At 38.5% G+C, this 23,740-nt stretch overlaps 1 protein-coding gene across 1 annotated transcript in view; it reads right to left on the minus strand.

Moving 5' to 3' along the window:
- Positions 1–217: 217 nt before the first annotated feature.
- LOC126235262 (nipped-B-like protein A) overlaps positions 218–23,740 on the minus strand; it is a 274,736-nt gene continuing 251,213 nt past the window's right edge. Inside the window, exon 14 of the mRNA XM_049943992.1 lies at positions 218–289. Within this exon, the coding sequence (XP_049799949.1) occupies positions 218–289 (72 nt within the window). The remainder of the gene's footprint in view (positions 290–23,740) is intronic.

Consider the following 23,740-nt stretch of genomic DNA (forward strand, 5'->3'; position numbering starts at 1 on the left):
CCATTGAGTAGTTTGTCGTCCATGAATGATTTTTTGCGTGAGTGCATAAACGTGGATGATCTTAGGGAGTAGTGGAAGGCTGCACAAAAGAATATAATCCATGCCCATCAAAGAGAATGTCAGAAGTAAACGCACTGTATTGTTGATGGTGGGTGATACGGTATATGCCCAGAATGTCTGGGGCCAGAGCAAAAAGGAACAGGGGGTGACAGAAAAATTATTGCCATGGTATGTAGGTCCATATATCGTTGCCAGAGTTCTTCCTCTGGTCAATTTCTTGGTTGAGGACCTGCAGAAACAAGGGCGGATTAGAGGTCATTTAAGCCGGATTAAACTTAGTGGAAAGGAAAAGGTGGGGGTGGCAGTGGAGTAATGTGAGAGGTCATTACACCTCCTCCCCCTCCCCTCCCCCCCCCCCCCCCCCCTTACCAGGCTTTTTCTTTAGATCTTTCAGGACAAGGAGGCATGATACATGCATGTCAATTGGACCTGCCAAAACAATTGTGTTGTATCGATGTGGCTAAAGTCACAGGCTGCACTCACTCTAAGTACAGTAAAAGCACTTTGCCTGTGCACTTGAACAGTGAGCTGTGGGCTGTCAATGGGAGAGTTTCCCTGTAAGGAGCTTTGACGGAATCAAGTGCAGTGGACGCGGTCGAGCCTAGACAGTTGGTATTCAGCTGAAGTTTTGATGTACGGAGAGTGGCAAAAGTGAGGTGCCTGTGATCGACTGGGAGTGCATCACAAATGTTTGAATTGTTACTGTGTTCTGCTCCAATCTATCACATTAACTGCATGTTAAAAATATTGTTTGCTCGCACTCTGAGAAGTGTGTGGGGTGCTGTCTTTCATGCTCCAGTGTGGATTAATGTTTATTTCTGTTATCTGTTGTAGAAGAAGGAAGGTTTATATGTAAGCAACGAAGCATCCTGAATGTGGTGTTTGCTTGACATTATCAGCTGATGGCTTGTGCTTACCGATGGCCAGTTTCTATGCTGATGACACAACATTATGGTAAACTGACTGCAACAAAACAGGTAATATAATTTTCATATCTGAGTGCTGAAAAGGTGGCTGTTGGCTAAAGGTACTGTAAGTGATCACATATTCTTGTTTCATTTCCCAGAGTAAAGTTGTGGGTTGTTTTCTTGGATGGCAAGTACATGAAGTTCAAACTTAAGTGGTTAAATTTTTAAAAGGAACAAACAGTTGTCATATTGCTTAATTGGGTTGTTGAGCTCCAACTGAAAGATAATTCTCTTTAAGGATAAAAACTCACAGCACCAATTTAAATGTTAAATTTTAAGGAAACCGCCAGTTGTCCTGTTGCTCAATGTGGTTGTTGATTTCAAACTGAAGTTATCTTTACGCTTGTTATTTACATAATAGCGCTTAAGGAAAATTGGCCTATTAACCTGTAGTTCAAATTGGCTCGTGCCGGAGCTTGAATAATCACCTCGTGTCATAGATTTGGACTACTTTGGGGAAAGTTTCAAGGAGGGCTAGTGACTCACACTTTAGTTATTTACAGTCCGTATCTAAAAATGTGTGTTTTAATTTGTCTCGGCTCAGTATTAGTCACGTGCCTTGTAATTTTAAAAGGGTTGGATTCCAGGAAATTTTGGAAAACTTGCTAATGTCCGTGTTCATGCAAGTCTGGTGTAAAAATATTATTTGTCTTCAGCAAATTGTCTTTAAACTTCCCATGCTTTATTGAAGGAGTTAGTGCCTAAGATGTACTTAGAGAAACCTTACTAGTTTTGTTAAGAACTTTCTAAGTGGCTTAGTGCCGCCAATCAGTAATGTTAACTGTTGTTTTTTTTATTTTTTATTTATTTATTTATTAATTTTTTTTTGTTTTTGAGTAAAACAAGTCATGATTTGGAAACATGATATAAGCAAGCCTACTGAATGCTCTAGGTACCAATGTATGATCCTTAACTGATGTCAATGCATGTTTTGTCTATCTATCATTTAGTGGTTTTCCACTCAGGGATCACTGTATCCAAGGTATCCCACTCTAAAGGTTTTAAAAGGGTCATTAGTTCCAAAATAATTCCATTCACCTACTCCGAACACCCCCTCCCCCCTCCTATCGAGGTGATCAATGATTCTCTTGAACACTAGTTCCTGTAGGACTCTGGCGAAACTTATGAACACGAAGACAGAATTTAATACAACAGTTTTATCACTGTTCTGGAAGAGTGGTTTCACACAAGCATGCCTTAATCTTTATGGGAAAATACTTTATTGTAAAGATTCAATAAATACACTGTCCATTAAAAAAGTTCTGAGATTGATTTTAATCGTGGCACATAAGGAACATCAGCTATATACTATGATGGCAGCTTGAACTAAAAACAGTAAACAAAAGATGTGCGTTTGACCAGCAAGTTGTGAACAGGCAGCGATAAGTTGTGGACATGCGAGTGTACTGTGTCACTGTTGCTGTGTCACAAATCACAATGGAGCAACACCTCTAAATCGAGTGTTCAAGACATTCTCAAGAAGGGTTTGAAGAATAGAAAAGTGTGTGCATGCGAAGTTTGTCATGCTCAGCTTGACTTCTGAACAACAGCCACAATACAAAATTGTTCGGCTTTCGTGGCCACTTGTTGACAAACTGCCTATTGGCTTCTGTCTCGGGTTCTTCGGCCGACGTTCATCTAATGATTTTTCTGACGTTTCGCCAGCACAAGTGGCTGGCATTGTCAAAGCTTTAATGAACAGTGTATTTACTGAATCTTTACAATAAAGTAATTTCCCATAAAGATTAAGGCATGCTTGTGTGAAACCACTCTTCCAGAACAGTGATAAAACTGTTGTATCAAATTCTGTCTTCGTGTTCATAAGTTTTTCCAGAGTCCTACAGGAACTAGTGTTCAAGAGAATCATTGATCACCTCGATAGGAGGGGGGAGGGGGTGTTCGGAGTAGGTGCATGGAATTATTTTGGAACTAATGACCCTTTTAAAACCTTTAGAGTGGGATACCTTGCATACAGTGATCCCTGAGTGGAAAACCACTAAATGATAGATACACAAAACATGCATTGACATCAGTTAAGGATCATACATTGGTACCTAGAGCATTCAGTAGGCTTGCTTATATCATGTTTCCAAATCATGACTTGTTTTACTCAAAAACAAAAATTAATAAATAAATAAATAAAAAATAAAAAAATAACAGTTAACATTACTGATTGGCGGCACTAAGCCACTTAGAAAGTTCTTAACAAAACTAGCAAGGTTTCTTTAAGTACATCTTAGGCACTAACTCCTTCAATAAAGCATGGGAAGTTTAAAGACAATTTGCTGAAGACAAATAATATTTTTACACCAGACTTGCATGAACACGGACATTAGCAAGTTTTCCAAAATTAGCTGTGTGAAAGACAGTGAAAATGGCCCAGCCTGCTTCCCAGTTTTATCTCAGATATAAAAGTCATACAGAAAGTTACTAAATGATAATAAACATACAAAATTATAAAACCACAGCTAACAAAAGCAAAGCAATACCGAATGTAGTCAAACTAGATAATGGTAGCGTAAAATCAAAACAGATTAACGTGGAAGTCAGAGATAAAGATGGCTTAATACATAACACTACTGACCTGGCAACCTGTGTGGACAATTATTTTAAAAACTTAGCAACAAAACTGTAGAAAAAGCATCCAGATATGAGCCATGGAACAAAAAGGACTATTTACCTTACACAATGTTGCTGCTGTCTACCACTGATGATGAATTCAGTGTGGGAATGGATAAATAAAATAAATAAATAAAAAGTCAACAGGTCTAGATAAAGTATCAGTGTGTCTGCCAAAAGGATTGCATTAGCAGTACAAAAGTATTCTCAACAAACATAATTGTTTCATTCACACCTAGCTGCATCTCTGAATATCTCAGGTGTGTGGAATTTCTAACTGAGCATAAAAATGTGATATAAAAGAAATAAGAGAATTACAAACCTGTTTCATAGCTGTCTTATTTGCCATAAATGAAAACTGGCTTGTGGTTTATTTAAACAACTAACAACTTCTGTACAAAGAATAGTTTGGTTTCAGCTCTGCAAAGCGAGCAGAAGTTTCTGTACCAATATTTACAAAAGTAGTGGATAAATGAGAACATGTACCTATACATCTCTACTCACAGTGCCACAGTAAGATGTCTGCCAGAGAGTGTGTGGCAGACATTTTCATAGATCTCACTGTGTCAGGTTCTGAAGAAACACTCATGTCATGACAGGCAACTAATTCCAGTAAATGATATTAGACCAAGTGACAAAACAAAACTGTCCTTTAAATCTTTCAGACCAATCAATAATGATACGGTACCTTAGAAGCCTTCCCACTGCACCTGTAGCAGACTGACTGGAATCCAATCTATACAGGGTGTTCCAGAAAGATTGTGTCAAACTCTGTGGGAGGTGGAGCACATAGTAAGGATTGCATATCAATCCATGGCCGCAAATATCAAGGGTAAGTGATAGTAGGGGTCAAAATCAGAAAGGAAACAAGAGAGTGATTCATTTGAAACATTTATTGGACATAATGAATACACATGATACATGATTTGAATACAGCTGTAATATTACAACAGATTCTTGAAGTTTGCACCATTAGAAATCAGAAAGGCCTGCCATCAAGGGAGCATTGAAAGGTGGGCATGCTTGAACACACAGGGAGTTCGGGAGATTTTTTGATTGTAGCAGCTGCATAGACAATTCTTGCGATAGAAAGAAATCAAGGCTCAATAAATCTGGTGAAGTGGGGTCAGGATACTGGTCCACCATGCCCAATCCAGTGATACGGGACTGACATGCTCAAATGCCTACAAACAGCCAGTCCAAAATGAGCAGGTGTCCCATCATGGTGCTTCAGATTTCCTGAAACATCTTCAACCAAATCGAGAAGAACCTGTTCCAGAAAGATCTGATAATTTGCAGTGTTAAAAGGTACAGCTTGACTAAGCAGTCACCATCCAAACCTGCCCACAAATTAACTGTGAAGTGTTGTGGTGCTGCACACTGCGAGGGTTTTCTACTGCCCACAAATGCTCATCGTAGTAATTGAATATGCCATACCTAGTGGATGTGACCTCATCAATGAACAACACATAAGCTGGGAAACGCACATTTCAGCCACTTCGTTGCAGAAACACCTATGTGCAAGGTGAACATCAGGGCGCAATAACTGCACAAGATGAAAGGCGTGTAAGGACTCAGCGTGAAAAGCTTGCTGGACACTGCTATGAGTCAGTCTTATGTCCGAGGCAGTGGCACTTAGGCTGGTGCTTGGATTAGTTTCCATGGCATCCAACAGACTTTCTTCCCTAACGACAAAACACGCCAGTCATTGCCAGCCCTTACTAGCCCTGACACTTCTTAATGACCCATACTTGCACAAACTGTAGTGTGGTTGATGTCTGTTTGGGAAGCACTATCAATAAATGTGTCCAGCTACTTGTCCTTTGCACTCAGCTATTCCATGCATTAGGTGCATATCTGCAAGCTCACCGTCCCATGCTCCTCATATGCTGGCTAGCACTCATATGAGGAAATCTTCATGTTCCCGTTCACTACTCTTGTGTACAGCATTACCTAGTTGCATTCCCTTACAGTACTATCATGACAACACAACCTAGTGGCGTAAGATTACATTTATGGCCATGGGTTGCTATGCTAGTCTCAGAGTCCTTATGATGTGTGCCATCTCCCCTAAAAGTTTGTCACAACATTCCTGGGATACGCTGTATATCAAAAGGAATGTACATAACAAATTGAATCTGTTTTATAATGAATTTGTATCATTGTTTGTTGCCGTGTTTCCCAAAAAATGAATCTCTGGCTACCAAAATGCCCTGGATTATAAAAGGGATCAGAACTTCTTGTAGAACAATGACATCTAATGATCCTATAAAAAAGGAACACTATAAATTGTACTCTAATGTCTTAAAAAGGGTCATTAAAAACCCAATCTAAAATTATATATCACATCTGAAATAAAAATATCCAGTTACAGAACAAAAACCATTTGGCAGGTTGTAAAAAGGAGGCCAGGATAAAAATTACATTTCTCCTGAGAAAATCAGTCATGGTTGCAATGCAGTACTAAATACTAAAACAGTTGTGAATTTATTCCATTGCCATTTTGAACAGCTGTAGGAATAACTAGCTGCAAAGGCTCTGTGAGTCAGGCAGTGGCGCTTCTGCAGAAAGTTATCAGTATCAGAGTCACTCAGATATACATAACTCCTATCACCCATAGTTAGATCAAGAAGACAGACAGAGATGAAAACAAAAAAATTATTTTGAAAGTGTTAATATTTCTACAAGCAGACTTAAACATTGTTGTAGGTGTATAAGTGCAGTCTTGTATCACATAACTCGTCAGTACAAAAAGTCTCAAGTCTAAAGAATTGTTAATAGAGTTGTTTTAATACTTCCGGTGTTTTACATAGTCTCTTTCTACTTGAGTACAATGCATTGAAAGTTCATGCAATCATGTGAAACTGTCAGAAAAGTCCTTCTTTGCGATGATGATCAACTTGCGCTTCTCACTGGCTTGAAGGGGTCAGTTATGTCATCAAAGTGTTGACCATTCATGTGAATTTCTGCACTCAATCATTTGGTAATGGCTTGTGTTGATAACACCAAGTCTCATCACTTGTGATGATTTTTTTCCAGAAAAAAATTACCATATTTCAGTCAAATCTGAGAACAGGTATCCACACATTGTGGCTGTTGACAAACTGCCTATTGGCTTCTGTCTTGGGTTCTTCGGCCGATGTTCATCTAATGATTTTTCTGACGTTTCGCCAGCACGAGTGGCTGGCATTGTCAAAGCTTCACCCTCCATTGCCGGCAGTGAACTGGAGCCGAGCTCGCAGCCGCAGACTATATGCACCTGGCGCGCCAACGTCCGAAGGCTTCTCCGCGGTCATTTCCGGTGCGGTACTCCTCTTGCTACCTGCGACGGTTATTCGCTGCAGTATGGGAAGCCAGGATCCGTTTACCTTAAGGCTTTCCTCTTTCTTGTTCAAACTGTTCGTGTGTTTTTGTATTTCTACAGCTTCTCTGAACAAGTGCATGTGATAGTGCTTCTCTACAGCCAGAACTTCCATGTCAGCGAATTTTATTACGTGGTCGGTCTCATTCAGTGCGTGCTCTGCCACGGCCGATTTCTCCACCTGCCCCAACCTGCAATGTCGCTTATGCTCTTTGATCCTGGTGTTAATGGATCGTCCAGTCATTCCGACATAAACTTTTCCGCATGTGCATGGTATACGATATATTCCTGACATTGCAAGTGGGTCTCTTTTCTCCTTCGCCGATCTAAGACACCCTTTGATCTTCCTTGTCAGTTTGAAAATCGTCTTTACGCCATGTTTGCGCAATATACGGCCGATTCTGTCCGTCACTCTGGGAATGTATGGCAGAAAGGCCATACCCGACATTTCTTTTTCTGGTTCCTTACTTCGCCGAGTGTTTGGCTCAGTTACACTTCTGATATAATTTGTGGAGTACCCATTGCTCCTCAGGACAGTTTCCAGGTGTTGCATTTCTCGTTTGAGGTGTTGCGGCTTACATATTCGTCCTGCTCTCGTTACGAGCATACTAACCATGCCTCTATTCTGGTTCAGGTGGTGGTTTGACAGTTTGTGCAGGTATCGGTCCGTGTGTGTCGGTTTTCGATATACGCTGTGTCCCAGATTTTCGCCGTCCCTTGTGACCAGCACATCTAGAAATGGCAGTTTCTTGTCCTTTTCTACTTCCATGGTAAATGTTATGTTGGCATGGAGGCTGTTCATCAAGTGTCTTAGGAAGTCACCGAGCTGTTCTTCACCATGGCTCCACACCACGAAAGTATCATCGACGTACCTGTACCACACCTTAGGTTTGCAAGTCGCCGAGTCCAGTGCCTGTGCTTCGAATTGTTGCATGAAGAAGTTGGCCACCACTGGACTGAGAGGATTACCCATGGCGACGCCTTCCAGCTGTTCGTAGAAATCGACGTTCCACGTGAAATAGCTCGTGGTGAGACATGCATGGAAGAGCTTTCTGATGTCTTGCGGGAAAATGGAACTGATGTGCTCCAGAGCGTCACTGAGTGGTACTTTTGTAAATAACGAAACAACATCAAATCTGACCAGGATGTCGTTTGGTGCAAGTTTCAGTTTCTTCAGCTTCTCAATGAAATGTCCTGAGTCCTTAATGTATGTTTCAGTCTTCCCCATGTGTGGCTGGAGCAGAGAGGCCAAGTGTTTTGACAGTTTATATGTCCGTGAGCCAGGAGCGCTAACGATCGGTCTCAGTGAAACGTTGTTCTTATGGATCTTGGGTAATCCATACAGCCGAGTTGGTAGGGCTTCTGTGTTGCGCAGGTTTCTCTGTATGTCCACCGGCAGAGAAGACGCCTTGATTAATCGATTCGTATTCCATGTGATACGCTGCGTCGGATCTGCACTTAGTTTTCGGTATGTCGTCGGTTCTAATAGGTCTCGGATCTTTTGCTCATAATCTTCGGTCTTCATTACGACGGTCGCATTCCCCTTATCGGCAGGCAGTACCAATATACTCTTGTTGGCGCTGAGATTCTTAATGGCTTGAACCTCTTGTTTCTTCAGGTTGCAAGCAGTTGGTTTTGCTCAGCGCAGTATCCTGGCTGTTTCAGTGCGTATTTCCTCTGCCCTTTCACAAGGAAGGGTCCGAGTGGCTGCTTCGGTGGCAATGATGTCCTCCATGGGTATAGTTCTCGGGATGATAGCGAAAAACCCTCCTTTTTGAAGAACAGACACTTCATCTTCGGTCAATTGTCGTTCAGTGAGGTTGACCACTGTGTGTGACATGTTGGGAATCGCCTTGTCAGTCTGCTTCCGGCATCTTTCAAACTTTTTCTTCTGTCGCTCGGTGCAGCGCTCGAAATCGTTCTGCATGCTTTTGTGAGTGATGCTGTTGATCTTGTCCCAGTCGTCTCGATGCATTCTGCTACTTAGTTGATAGAAAATGTCCAGAAGTTCCTGATCCGTTCTTGCCAAGTCTCTCCGTGTTGTATGTATTCGCTCACGAAGAAAAGCCCATCCCATCCTGTCGTAGATGCGATTTTGCTTGGGCGGTGGTGAATGGGTGCTTACGTCTCAAGCGCGACTGATGTCCTCTCTCGCCTTTCTGTCACGGTGCCGAGATGAATGTGCTACACCGAAGTTTTTGATCCTGGCTTCCCGTACTGCAGCGAATAACCGTCGCAGGTAGCAAGAGGAGTACCGCACCGGAAATGACCGCGGAGAAGCCTTCGGACGTTGGCACGCCAGGTATATATAGTCTGCGGCTGCGAGCTCGGCTCCAGTTCACCGCCGGCAATGGAGGGTGAAGCTTTGACAATGCCAGCCACTCATGCTGGCGAAACGTCAGAAAAATCATTAGATGAACGGCGGCCGAAGAACCCAAGACAGAAGCCAATAGGCAGTTTGTCAACAGCCACAATGTGTGGATATCTGTTCTCAGATTTGACTGAAATATGGTAATTTTTTTCTGGAAAAAAATCATCACGAGTGATGAGACTTGGTGTTATCAACACAAGCCATTACCAAATGACTGAGTGCAGAAATTCACATGAATGGTCAACACTTTGATGACATAACTGACCCCTTCAAGCCAGTGAGAAGCGCAAGTTGAACATCATCCCAAAGAAGGACTTTTCTGACAGTTTCACATGATTGCATGAACTTTCAATGCATTTTACTCAAGTAGAAAGAGACTATGTAAAACACCGAAAGTATTAAAACAACTCTATTAACAATTCTTTAGACTTGAGACTTTTTGTACTGACGAGTTATGTGATACAAGACTGCACTTATACACCTACAACAATGTTTAAGTCTGCTTGTAGAAATATTAACACTTTACAAATAATTTTTTTTGTTTTCATCTCTGTCTGTCTTCTTGATCTAACTATGGGTGATAGGAGTTATGTATATCTGAGTGACTCTGATACTGATAACTTTCTGCAGAAGCGCCACTGCCTGACTCACAGAGCCTTTGCAGCTAGTTATTCCTACAGCTGTTCAAAATGGCAATGGAATAAATTCACAACTGTTTTAGTATTTAGTACTGCATTGCAACCATGACTGATTTTCTCAGGAGAAATGTAATTTTTATCCTGGCCTCCTTTTTACAACCTCCAAATGGTTTTTGTTCTGTAACTGGATATTTTTATTTCAGATGTGATATATAATTTTAGATTGGGTTTTTAATGACCCTTTTTAAGACATTGGAGTACAATTTATAATGTTCCTTTTTTATAGGATCATTAGATGTCATTGTTCTACAAGAAGTTCTGATCCCTTTTATAGTCCAGGGCATTTTGGTAGCCAGAGATTCATTTTTTGGGAAACACGGCAACAAACAATGATACAAATTCATTATAAAACAGATTCAATTTGTTATGTACATTCCTTTTGATATACAGCGTATCCCAGGAATGTTGTGACAAACTTTTAGGGGAGATGGCACACATCATAAGGACTCTGAGACTAGCATAGCAACCCATGGCCATAAATGTAATCTTACGCCACTAGGTTGTGTTGTCATGATAGTACTGTAAGGGAATGCAACTAGGTAATGCTGTACACAAGAGTAGTGAACGGGAACATGAAGATTTCCTCATATGAGTGCTAGCCAGCATATGAGGAGCATGGGATGGTGAGCTTGCAGACATGCACCTAATGCATGGAATAGCTGAGTGCAAAGGACAAGTAGCTGGACACATTTATTGATAGTGCTTCCCAAACAGACATCAACCACACTACAGTTTGTGCAAGTATGGGTCATTAAGAAGTGTCAGGGCTAGTAAGGGCTGGCAATGACTGGCGTGTTTTGTCGTTAGGGAAGAAAGTCTGTTGGATGCCATGGAAACTAATCCAAGCACCAGCCTAAGTGCCACTGCCTCGGACATAAGACTGACTCATAGCAGTGTCCAGCAAGCTTTTCACGCTGAGTCCTTACACGCCTTTCATCTTGTGCAGTTATTGCGCCCTGATGTTCACCTTGCACATAGGTGTTTCTGCAACGAAGTGGCTGAAATGTGCGTTTCCCAGCTTATGTGTTGTTCATTGATGAGGTCACATCCACTAGGTATGGCATATTCAATTACTACGATGAGCATTTGTGGGCAGTAGAAAACCCTCGCAGTGTGCAGCACCACAACACTTCACAGTTAATTTGTGGGCAGGTTTGGATGGTGACTGCTTAGTCAAGCTGTACCTTTTAACACTGCAAATTATCAGATCTTTCTGGAACAGGTTCTTCTCGATTTGGTTGAAGATGTTTCAGGAAATCTGAAGCACCATGATGGGACACCTGCTCATTTTGGACTGGCTGTTTGTAGGCATTTGAGCATGTCAGTCCCGTATCACTGGATTGGGCATGGTGGACCAGTATCCTGACCCCACATTCACCAGTTTTATTGAGCCTTGATTTCTTTCTATCGCAAGAATTGTCTATGCAGCTGCTACAATCAAAAAATCTCCCGAACTCCCTGTGTGTTCAAGCATGCCCACCTTTCAATGCTCCCTTGATGGCAGGCCTTTCTGATTTCTAATGGTGCAAACTTCAAGAATCTGTTGTAATATTACAGCTGTATTCAAATCATGTATCATGTGTATTCATTATGTCCAATAAATGTTTCAAATGAATCACTCTCTTGTTTCCTTTCTGATTTTGACCCCTACTATCACTTACCCTTGATATTTGCGGCCATGGATTGATATGCAATCCTTACTATGTGCTCCACCTCCCACAGAGTTTGACACAATCTTTCTGGAACACCCTGTATAGATTGGATTCCAGTCAGTCTGCTACAGGTGCAGTGGGAAGGCTTCTAAGGTACCGTATCATTATTGATTGGTCTGAAAGATTTAAAGGACAGTTTTGTTTTGTCACTTGGTCTAATATCATTTACTGGAATTAGTTGCCTGTCATGACATGAGTGTTTCTTCAGAACCTGACACAGTGAGATCTATGAAAATGTCTGCCACACACTCTCTGGCAGACATCTTACTGTGGCACTGTGAGTAGAGATGTATAGGTACATGTTCTCATTTATCCACTACTTTTGTAAATATTGGTACAGAAACTTCTGCTCGCTTTGCAGAGCTGAAACCAAACTATTCTTTGTACAGAAGTTGTTAGTTGTTTAAATAAACCACAAGCCAGTTTTCATTTATGGCAAATAAGACAGCTATGAAACAGGTTTGTAATTCTCTTATTTCTTTTATATCACATTTTTATGCTCAGTTAGAAATTCCACACACCTGAGATATTCAGAGATGCAGCTAGGTGTGAATGAAACATTTATGTTTGTTGAGAATACTTTTGTACTGCTAATGCAATCTTTTTGGCAGACACACTGATACTTTATCTAGACCTGTTGACTTTTTATTTATTTATTTTATTTATCCATTCCCACACTGAATTCATCATCAGTGGTAGACAGCAGCAACATTGTGTAAGGTAAATAGTCCTTTTTGTTCCATGGCTCATATCTGGATGCTTTTTCTACAGTTTTGTTGCTAAGTTTTTAAAATAATTGTCCACACAGGTTGCCAGGTCAGTAGTGTTATGTATTAAGCCATCTTTATCTTTGACTTCCACGTTAATCTGTTTTGATTTTACGCTACCATTATCTAGTTTGACTACATTCGGTATTGCTTTGCTTTTGTTAGCTGTGGTTTTATAATTTTGTATGTTTATTATCATTTAGTAACTTTCTGTATGACTTTTATATCTGAGATAAAACTGGGAAGCAGGCTGGGCCATTTTCACTGTCTTTTACACAGCTAAGTATTTGCAAATTTAAGAGCGTTTTCTGATATTTCTTGTTGCCCAGCTCTATTTACTTGACCCCTAAATGAAAAATACAGTTACTAGTTTAAATTTTAATTTTTATAAGTGCAAGAAGTTACTGAGTTTGGAATTCTCATTTTTTCCTGAGACCACTGCCTCCCATACCTAGTTAGCCAGCTGTACAGTAAACTCCACTTATTCAATATAGAATAAATCTTTCTGTAACTAAGTAATTTAGTTTGATTTATAGTAGATATTTTTAATTTACATTTGACCAAAATCATCTGATAACGCAAGTCCCAAACTTGGTTCTTTTGTGATAACCCGCTACTGTCTCTGATACCCAATAACCTGTTGGTTACTCCATCCACAATCATCATCTTAATATTTGAGCCTTCAAAGATAAGAACATATCCTTTATGATTAAATATCTTGTCCAGGATCTACATTGATCTGGAAAAAGGATATGTACGAGGTGCATTCAAGTTCTAAGGTCCCTGATTTTTTTTTTCTAATTAACTACTCACCCGAAATGGATGAAACTGGTGTTACTTCTCGACGTAATTGCCCTGCAGATGTACACATTTTTCACAACGCTGACGCCATGATTCCAAGGCAGCGGTGAAGGCTTCTTTAGGAGTCTGTTTTGACCACTGGAAAATCGCTGAGGCAATAGCAGCACAGCTGGTGAATGTGCGGCCACGGAGAGTGTCTTTCATTGTTGGAAAAAGCCAAAAGTCACTAGGAGCCAGGTCAGGTGAGTAGGGAGCATGAGGAATCACTTCAAAGTTGTTATCACGAAGAAACTGTTGCGTAACGTTAGCTCGATGTTTGGGTGCGTTGTCTTGGTGAAACAGCACATGCGCAGCCCTTCCCGGACGTTTTTGTTGCAGTGCAGGAAGGAATTTGTTCTTCAAAACATTTTCGTAGGATGCACCTGTTACCGTAGTGCCCTTTGGAACGCAATGGGTAAGGATTATGTCCTCGCTGTCCCAGAACATGGACACCATCATTTTTTCAGCACTGGCGGTTACCCAAAATTTTTTTGGTGGTGGTGAATCTGTGTGCTTCCATTGAGCCTACTGGCGCTTTGTTTCTGGATTGAAAAATGGCATCCACGTCTCATCCATTGTCACAACCGACAAAAAGAAAGTCCCATTCATGCTGTCGTTGCGCGTCAACATTGCTTGGCAACATGCCACACGGGCAGCCATGTGGTCATCCGTCAGCATTCGTGGTACCCACCTGGATGACACTTTTCGCATTTTCAGGTCATCATGCAGGATTGTGTGCACAGAACCCACAGAAATGCCAACTCTGGAGGCAATCTGTTCCACAGTCATTCGGCGATCCCCCAAAACAATTCTCTCCACTTTCTCGATCATGTTGTCAGACCGGCTTGTGCAAGCCCGAGGTTGTTTCGGTTTGTTGTCACACAATGTTCTGCCTTCATTAAACTGTCACACCCACGAACGCACTTTCGACACATCCATAACTCCATCACCACATGTCTCCTTCAACTGTCGATGAATTTCAATTGGTTTCACACCATGCAAATTCAGAAAATGAATGATTGCACGCTGTTCAAGTAAGGAAAACGTCGCCATTTTAAGTATTTAAAACAGTTCTCATTCTCACCGCTGGCGGTAAAATTCCATCTGCCATACGGTGCTGCCATCTCTGGGATGTATTGACAATGAACGCGGCCTCATTTTAAAACAATGCGCATGTTTCTATCTCTTTCCAGCCCGGAGAAAAAAAATCGGAAATACATTTCCATTTTTTAGCATGCTTTTTTTAGGAACATTACAACTTCTAGTATATAGATACATGGTAGGGGTAGAATCCCCAGTTCTTTAAAGAATGGTTTGCATGATTTTTGGCTGTTAGCATTTTTCATTATCCTCGCAATCTTTTTTTGTTTCCGGAATGTGGTTATGCTATGATGAGAATTTCCTCAGAATATGATGCCATATCTCAATAGGGAGTGTATGCAAGCGTAATACACTGCTCTAACTGTTTCAGGACTTGTGTTGTTCCATATAATCCTCATTGCATAAGTCATTTTGGATAGTTTAGAATTTAATGAAGTGATGTGGGAATTCCATTTAAGATTGTCTTGTAAGTAGATGCCAAGAAATTTTGTTTCAGTGACACTGTTAATTCTTTGGTTCTCCATGGACATGTTTGGTTTTAATGGGTTTTTATTTTGTTGTGTATGGAAGTGTAAGACGACAGTTTTTTGAGGGTTTATCAGTAATTTATTCCTCATAAACCACTCTGTGACATTTTCACTTGTGGCTTTAGCATTTAAACTTAGAGCCATTTCATGTTCACCTTCAATTAATATGCTTGTGTCATCTGCAAATAGCACTGGTTCGGAGTGTTGAACGTGTAGGGGGAAGTCGTTTATGAAAATTAGGAAGAGAAAGGGGCCTAAAATTGAGCCTTGTGGTACACCGTGGGTTAATGTGAAAGGTTTCGATTGATAACCTTGGAGTTTGTTTTTTCCCATGTGTTTTACCTCTGTTATCTGAGAGCAATTTTCTAGGTACAATTTCAGCCACTCATGTGACAGGCCTCTTAGACCATACCACTCTAACTTTCTTAGGAGAATTTCATGGACTATTAGATCAAATGCTTTTGTTAAATTGAGGAAAATCCCCAGAACATTTTTGTGATTATCCACTGAATTTAAAATATGATTTATGAGGCTAAAAGTGGCTGTTTCAGTACTGCACTGAGGCCTGAAGCCATGCTGACATCCTGAAATCATATTTTTTTGTTAAAGAAATCAGTTACTTGTAGCAGAACTAGTTTTTCAATGATTTTTGAAAAACCTGATAGGAGTGACACAGGCCTATAGTTGACCTTCCGCTGCCGATCGCCCTTTTTGTAAAGGGGTACAACTTTTGCAGTTTTTAACTGTTGTGGGAAAACACCACTTGATAGTGAAGAATTGCATATATCTAGCAGTGGCGCAAGTATCTGTTCAACTGATACTTTTATAATATAGTCTGGCACATCGTCAACTCCGGCTGAATATTTATTTTTTAATGACTTTATGCTGTTTAACAGTTCTTCCCTACTTATTGGTTGGAGGAACATGGATGTATTTGTTACACTATTTCCAGAAATTTCCTGTAATATTTTGTTTGATGTCCTTGAACATGTTGAGCTCCATGCTGATAGATACTAATATTAATGAGAACTACCACATCTGAATTGACACACATTTATTGTTTCATGACTGGTTTTGTTCATTAGAACATCACAAGGTTGTTGAGTTTTGCCAATATCATGATATAATAATAATCTTTATTTGAACATCATAATTTTTTGTACATGCACAACAATATCATGCCATACATACTGTGTGTGTATCAGTAGACACTATTATATAAACATTTAGCATCACTAGTTTACTGCAATAGGGCCTATACAAAAGATAATGGAGTTCAGAAGTACCTGAGCGAGTATAAATATCTTTTAATTAACAACTGTTTCAGCTTGTCCTGAAAAAGATTTCCTCAGAGTTGCTTTATATTACTTGGTAATTTATCACAGAATTGACTTCCAGCTGTAAGTTGACTGTGATCTGCAGATTTTTTATTATTCAGTATCTAATGATAAGCACATCTGTTTCATGTATTGTAATTATGAAAGTCTATTCATGACTCTTATTTCATTATTCTACTTTACAAACATAATTGTCTTGAGGGCACACAATGAGTACACAGTCAGTACATCATTCTCGAGTAGTAGTTCCTACAGGTCTGGCATTTTCTTATATTAGTAATTAACCTAACTGCTCTCTTCTGAAGTGTGAATATCCTACCCAAGTAAAATATGGGTGCTTCATATCCAATTTTAATCCCATATTGCAAATGTGTTTGGATTAATCAATAGCATATTTGCTTAAAGACAGAAGGATCTAGTGGTCTTATGCAACATTAGAGGCAAAAATCTATAAATGATACTCATGTAAAAATTCTGCAGAATGCCTGACAGAAGCCTGGTGAGTGGTACAGTAAATATCAGTGTGCTATGCTGCACGCATGTACTGTTTGCCATGAGGTCAGCATGACGTTTATATGACTGGCACTTCCACATACTCGAATGTTAAATAATACAGCTAGACATATTATACCAAACTACTGGCACTTCAGTTCTACTGCTACTATTTTCTCTTTCCTTGCTGGTACTGCTGTTGCAGAATTTGATTGTACTACTGAGGATAATAATACTGCAGATGTCACTACTACAGAAATTGCCTCTTTCTCTTCTGTGCGAGATATAGCTATTATTCCCATTTGTACTCCTGCTTCGCAGTCCTCTACAGATAGTAGGGCAGCTATCCCTTCATTAGACAGTTGCTGAATGCTTTCTTGCTTCTTTCTGTCTGCATCTTCTGCTGGCTTTAATAGTACTGGATCATTTATTTCACAGTGTGTGAAGATAGTTTTCATGAACTGACTGATGTTTTTACACAAATTGGATTTGCCCTTCTTGTTTAAATGCATTATATGTTTAATGAAACACTTTGTCATAAAATCTGTTGCACTACTAACACTCTTCAGTGACTAACTGCATAAAATACGTAATGACTGGTTTTACAAATCAGAATGCCTTGCTTTATTTTATTTCATTCCTATATATTTCACATCCAGCTAGTTACATGGAAGATTTGTTCTTATTTTTATTCCTTTAATTCACAAAGTTGCTCTCAGGCAACAATGATTACCAATAACCACTGCATCGGCAGTAAGAGTCCTAACACATTTAACCATCATTGTTGCTCTCAGTCATCTACTGGCTACATATGGTCAACAGTACCTACCTTTTAAGTGTGGTATTGTGAGCTGACGGATAGCTTATTTCCTGTTCCTTTTAAAACTGGGAATGGGCAGAGGTGTGTGTGTGTGTGTGTGTGTGTGTGTGTGTGTGTGTGTTCATGTTGAATCTGTCAGTTCACTTTTATCAAATATATACACCTACATTTACATCAAATTTTTTTTTGGAAGCCCTTTTTTCCTTGGGAGAAGGAGCAGACAGTTAAAATAATTTTTTTACTAATTTTAAATCAGTGCGAAATAAGAGGTTAATTATGCTCTTTGGAGTTGATTTTGTTGTGTACAGAAGTTTTGTTTACTTGTTTACATCACTTGTAGAAAGTTTTAAAAAATGGCCTCCTTTCAAATTTTTTGGTTTATAAATCCATTATTTCATTCTCTATTGTATTAGAAATTACTGTAACAGAAATTTTTTTGGCTGTATCAAGACAAATAACTCAATTGTTGCATAATAAGTTAGTTTGTTTGGTGTTCCATTGATCAATCTCATAGTAACTGTTATGATGTGGAATGTGTGATGTGCATAAGAAATGCACTCACGAAACAAAGACTATATTTTTTTCTTTATTTCTTTTTTTTAAAAAAAGCTTAAAATTTTCATTACCTACCCTATTCCCTTAAAAGGCACAAAATACACACATTTTACCTATAGATTTATTTATTCTTATTCAATAATTCATCTATAATATAAAAGGAGTTGTCAAGGAGATATGATTTCAGTTTATTTTTAAAGCTATTACTGCTGTCTGTCAGACATTTTATTTCATCTGGTAATTTACTGAAAAGTTTTACAGCTGCATATTTTACCCCTTTCTGTGCCAAAGATTTGTTAAGTAAAGGATAGCACAAGTCACTCTCACTTCTGGTATTATAATCATAAATATGACTATTGCTTTTAAAGTGGTCCATGTTGCTGAGAACAAATTTCATTAGTGGGTAAATGTACTGTGAGGCTGTTGTAAGAATTCCTAACCTTTTATACAGATGCCTACAAGATGTGCGACTACGAGTCACAGACACTAGTCTAACCACTTTCTTTTGAGAAGTGAATACTTTTTTGCCCAAGTGTTGAGTTACCCGAAAATATTATTCTGTATGTCATCAGAGAGTAAAAGTATGCAAAGTATGTTAACTTGCTAATTTCGATATCCTCAAAATTAGCAATTATTCGGATTGCAAAAGTTGCTGAACCTAGTCGCTTTAGAAGATCCAAAATGAACTTTCTAATTACGATTCTCATCTATATGTACACCCATATGGCTGTATCAAGACAAATAACTCAATTGTTGCATAATAAGTTAGTTTGTTAGGTGTTCCATTGATCAATCTCATAGTAACTGTTATGATGTGGAATGTGTGATGTGCATAAGAAATGCACTCACGAAACAAAGACTATATTTTTTTCTTTATTTCTTTTTTTTAAAAAAAGCTTAAAATTTTCATTACCTACCCTATTCCCTTAAAAGGCACAAAATACACACATTTTACCTATAGATTTATTTATTCTTATTCAATAATTCATCTATAATATAAAAGGAGTTGTCAAGGAGATATGATTTCAGTTTATTTTTAAAGCTATTACTGCTGTCTGTCAGACATTTTATTTCATCTGGTAATTTACTGAAAAGTTTTACAGCTGCATATTTTACCCCTTTCTGTGCCAAAGATTTGTTAAGTAAAGGATAGCACAAGTCACTCTCACTTCTGGTATTATAATCATAAATATGACTATTGCTTTTAAAGTGGTCCATGTTGCTGAGAACAAATTTCATTAGTGGGTAAATGTACTGTGAGGCTGTTGTAAGAATTCCTAACCTTTTATACAGATGCCTACAAGATGTGCGACTACGAGTCACAGACACTAGTCTAACCACTTTCTTTTGAGAAGTGAATACTTTTTTGCCCAAGTGTTGAGTTACCCGAAAATATTATTCTGTATGTCATCAGAGAGTAAAAGTATGCAAAGTATGTTAACTTGCTAATTTCGATATCCTCAAAATTAGCAATTATTCGGATTGCAAAAGTTGCTGAACCTAGTCGCTTTAGAAGATCCAAAATGAACTTTCTAATTACGATTCTCATCTATATGTACACCCAAAAACTTAGTATGCTCTACCCTGGCTACAGACTTCTCTTGATGTGTTATATTTACTACAGGAACTGTCCTCCTTGCAGTAGAAAATGGGATGTACTGTGTTTTTTTCAAAGTTCAGAGCAAGCCCATTTGCAGAAAAACAATCAATAACTTTTCCAAAGACATTATTTGTATCATTTTCTATTGGAGTTTCTATTTCTGGATTAATAATGATGCTTGTATCATCAGCAAACAGTGTCAGTTTAGCTTCTTGTTCCAGATAAGAAAGGAGGTCATTCACATATATCAAGAACAGAACCCTGTGGAAGACCTAACATAATTTCACCCAAATTAGATGAAGCGGGAAGCTTCCTTAAATCACTTAAACCATATGAAGAAAGTTTTTGCTTCCTGTTCTGTGGATATGATTTAAACCACCCATGTGCTGTTCCATTTATCATATGGAATTGTAATTTCTGTAACATAATGTCATGGTTCACACAACCAAACGCTTTGGTTAAGTCACAGTAAATTCCTATTGGTGACATTTTACTATTTGAAGACTCAATTATGTTGGCAGTGAAATTGTATACTGCTGTCTCAGTGGAACAGCATTTTTGAAATCCAAACTGCGATTTACTAAACATTCCATTAGTGTTGACATGGTTAACTACTCTTGAGTACATTTTTTCTCGACGATTTTGGAAAATGCTGTAAGCAAGGACACTGACTGGTACTTATTGACATCTGTGGTATCCCCTTTTTTGTAGAGAGGCTTGACAATGGCATATTTTAACCTGTCTGGGAGTTAGTGATGAAATACAGATGTGATTCAGAACATCAGTTGTAACTGCTCTACATCTTGTTGGAGATTTCATCTACTCCAACAGAACATTTATTTTTCAAAGATGTAATGATTTTCCTTATTTCACAAGAGGTTGTTGGATGAAAATTAATCTGACAACGATTTTTCAAAACAGACTCTTCCAGGTACTGCTTGGCTTTTCCTTTTGAACTATTCTCACCAATTTTTTCATCTACGCTTAAGAAATTGTTGTTAAATACATTAGCTACTTTTGTACTGTTTGTTACGATGGTCTCATTCTCTTTAATAGTAATACTGCCTACATCAGTGGTTACTTTTCCTGTCTCTCTTCTAAAAACGTTTCATACTGATTTGATTTTACTGTCCTAGTTGTTAATTTGATCTCTAATATACATATTTTTTGATTTTCTGACAACTTTTCTCAGTATGTTACAATAATTTTTATAGTGTGAAATTATTTCTGGGCCTTTACTAATTTTTCTTTCTGAAGACACTTTAATACCAGCACTAATCCAAGGTTTCTTTGAAATCTGTTTGGTGTTACATTTAATAATTTTTTGGGGGTAACAGTGTTTAAAAAGGGATATAAATTTATCAAGAAATATGTTGCATTTATCACTGGCATTTGACTCATTGTATACATGTCGCCAATTAACATTTCTTAAACTTTCTCTGAAGTTCTCTATAGATACCAGGATGACCAGCCCTACACTTTTACTTAATGGTTTCTAAATGGTACACCCTGCTTGGTTTTGTAAGTTAATCAGTTGTGCAGCAAGGTCTGATAATCCATTTGTCACAGGGAAAGCACATGTTAGTTTTATATCCCCTTGCTCTACAAATACATTATCTACTAGAGTGCTACTGTCTTGAGCTATATGTGTAGCGAAACTGATCACTGATTCTAAGTTATATGCCATTAAAAACACTTCTCGTTCACTTCTGCTATCAGAACTGATTAGAAAGTTTACACTGAAATCACCACAGGTTAGTAACTTCTTCTTTTTGTCTGACAGACAGCACAATGGGGAGTAAAACTTTTTTATGAATAGCTTCCAATCTCCAGAAAACTGTTGCTAACATCAACACTACATTATCTAGCTGTAGTTCACGGGCACAAACTTCAAAGTACTGATCAACAAAAAATTTGCTTACTTCTACAGTTTTGTACTTATACCCTTGTTTAGTGTAAATAGCGACTCCTCCTTTATCCATGCTGGATCTGCAAGTGTAAGATGCTAAATTATACCCATATTTATTGACACTTTCCATCTCCACAGTTACATGGTGTTGAGACAGACAAAGTATATCAATCTCATTATTTTTTTTTTAAAACATCTAAACACACTAACGGCTCATTTACTTTATTTTTTATTCCCCTTATATTTCGATTAAGTAAATTGATACTACCCCTACCTTTATCCCTATTTACTGTACATGAAGCATCTTTTATTCTATTTTTCTTGATTGTTGTCAGTCTGGACTTCGGCTTTAACCTAAAACACCTGTGTGCCTGGTCCCATTAACCACAAGGATCATCCCTTGTGTGACTGTGGCCCCCCTTACAGTAGCTGCTAATAGAGAAGCTAACTTATCTTTCCCCTTCTTATTTAGGTGCAGGCCATGTGTAGTGTATACCCATCTACCATAGCCTCCAGTTCAGCGATTTTTCTGTCCTTTCTATATATAACCTACATTGCCATGGAAGAGCCTCATTATTTACCTCCGTTTCCTTGCCACTACATTTGCTTCAATGAAACTATAACCTACAGTCTTCACAAAACACTCCCTCCTTTGGATTTCTACTGCAACCACCAAATTATATAAAAATTAACACAAAAGCACAGAATAGCTTTGCACAAGAGTACTGAAATTTTGTAGCCTGTACTAATGCGTAACTAAACACTAATGTAAAGAAACTTTTAAATTTACTTTCAAAAGTTTTAATTAACTATCTAAACTTTGTATGACACGACACCAGGTAATTTAACTCTGAACTGCTAAGTCTAGACGCAAAAATAAAGATCTACACTCACCCAAAATTTATGCCCGAAATGGAAATAAAACTAATGACAATTTGCCTTTACAAAATACCTTCTTTTCAATATAAATATGCTCAGAAAAGTGAAACCTTCAATAGCTAGTGTAGCGAAGAAGTAAATGCACTAGTCTACAATGTAATATTTACTAAATAAGCTCTTATTTCAATTTAAATCACTTAACTTAGAAAGAGCTTTGTGGCCATGTGTCTGCCGGAGATATTAGACTCGCGGAGTAAAACACACATGTTCAGAGAAACTTTTTGGTAAAAATAGTTTCTGGACCTACTGGTAATTCTGACTCCATAAAGTGCAGACTAAATTACATCATATAATGCAACACTTTAGAATACACTGTGATGCCCGCAAGATGCTTCTTTAATACATTTATCATGTTACCTTCCCAGTCATAACAACACATTTGCAGTGTTTCATTTCAGCCATTACTGTGTGTTTCACAATCACACAATATGTTTGATGTTTTATTTGATTCAAACCGTATGAAGATACATTAAACAGTCATATCACATGGCGTGATAATGATTTCCTTGTTTAATTATAATTATTTTCATACCAACATAGTGAAGGATGAACAGCAACAAATGAAGAGCTTGCTCTCTCTCTCTCTCTCTCTCTCTCTCTCTCTCTCTCTCTCTCACACACACACACACACACACACACACACACAAAAGAACGTTGTATCGAAACTGAAGGTATATACCTACATTACAAAATTTGGTACCTACAGTAAAGGCACATTTTTTATGAAATTGTATCTTCCCTACTTCAGGAGTTAACTGCAAAATTTGAACTATTGGAGAACCAAGAGTTCTGTTAATGCTTTTGCCAAAATTAATTATTTACAGGGAAACATAGAAGAAGAGTTACAAATATCAGCATTTCACCATTTTACACTCACTATGGCCATTATATATCATCATGTGAAGGGAACTGGAGTGAATGACAATTACTCTAGCATCATCTTCTACTTTAACTCAAGACTTTATAAGTACTCTTTGATTTTGGTTCATTGTTACTGAAAAGCAAAAGGACACTGAAGAACTACAAATGAAATATTGAGATTTTGGAACAGATAAGGAACTGAC

Source organism: Schistocerca nitens, chromosome 2 (genome assembly GCF_023898315.1).
Source record: "Schistocerca nitens isolate TAMUIC-IGC-003100 chromosome 2, iqSchNite1.1, whole genome shotgun sequence".
Lineage (NCBI taxonomy): Eukaryota > Metazoa > Arthropoda > Insecta > Orthoptera > Acrididae > Schistocerca > Schistocerca nitens.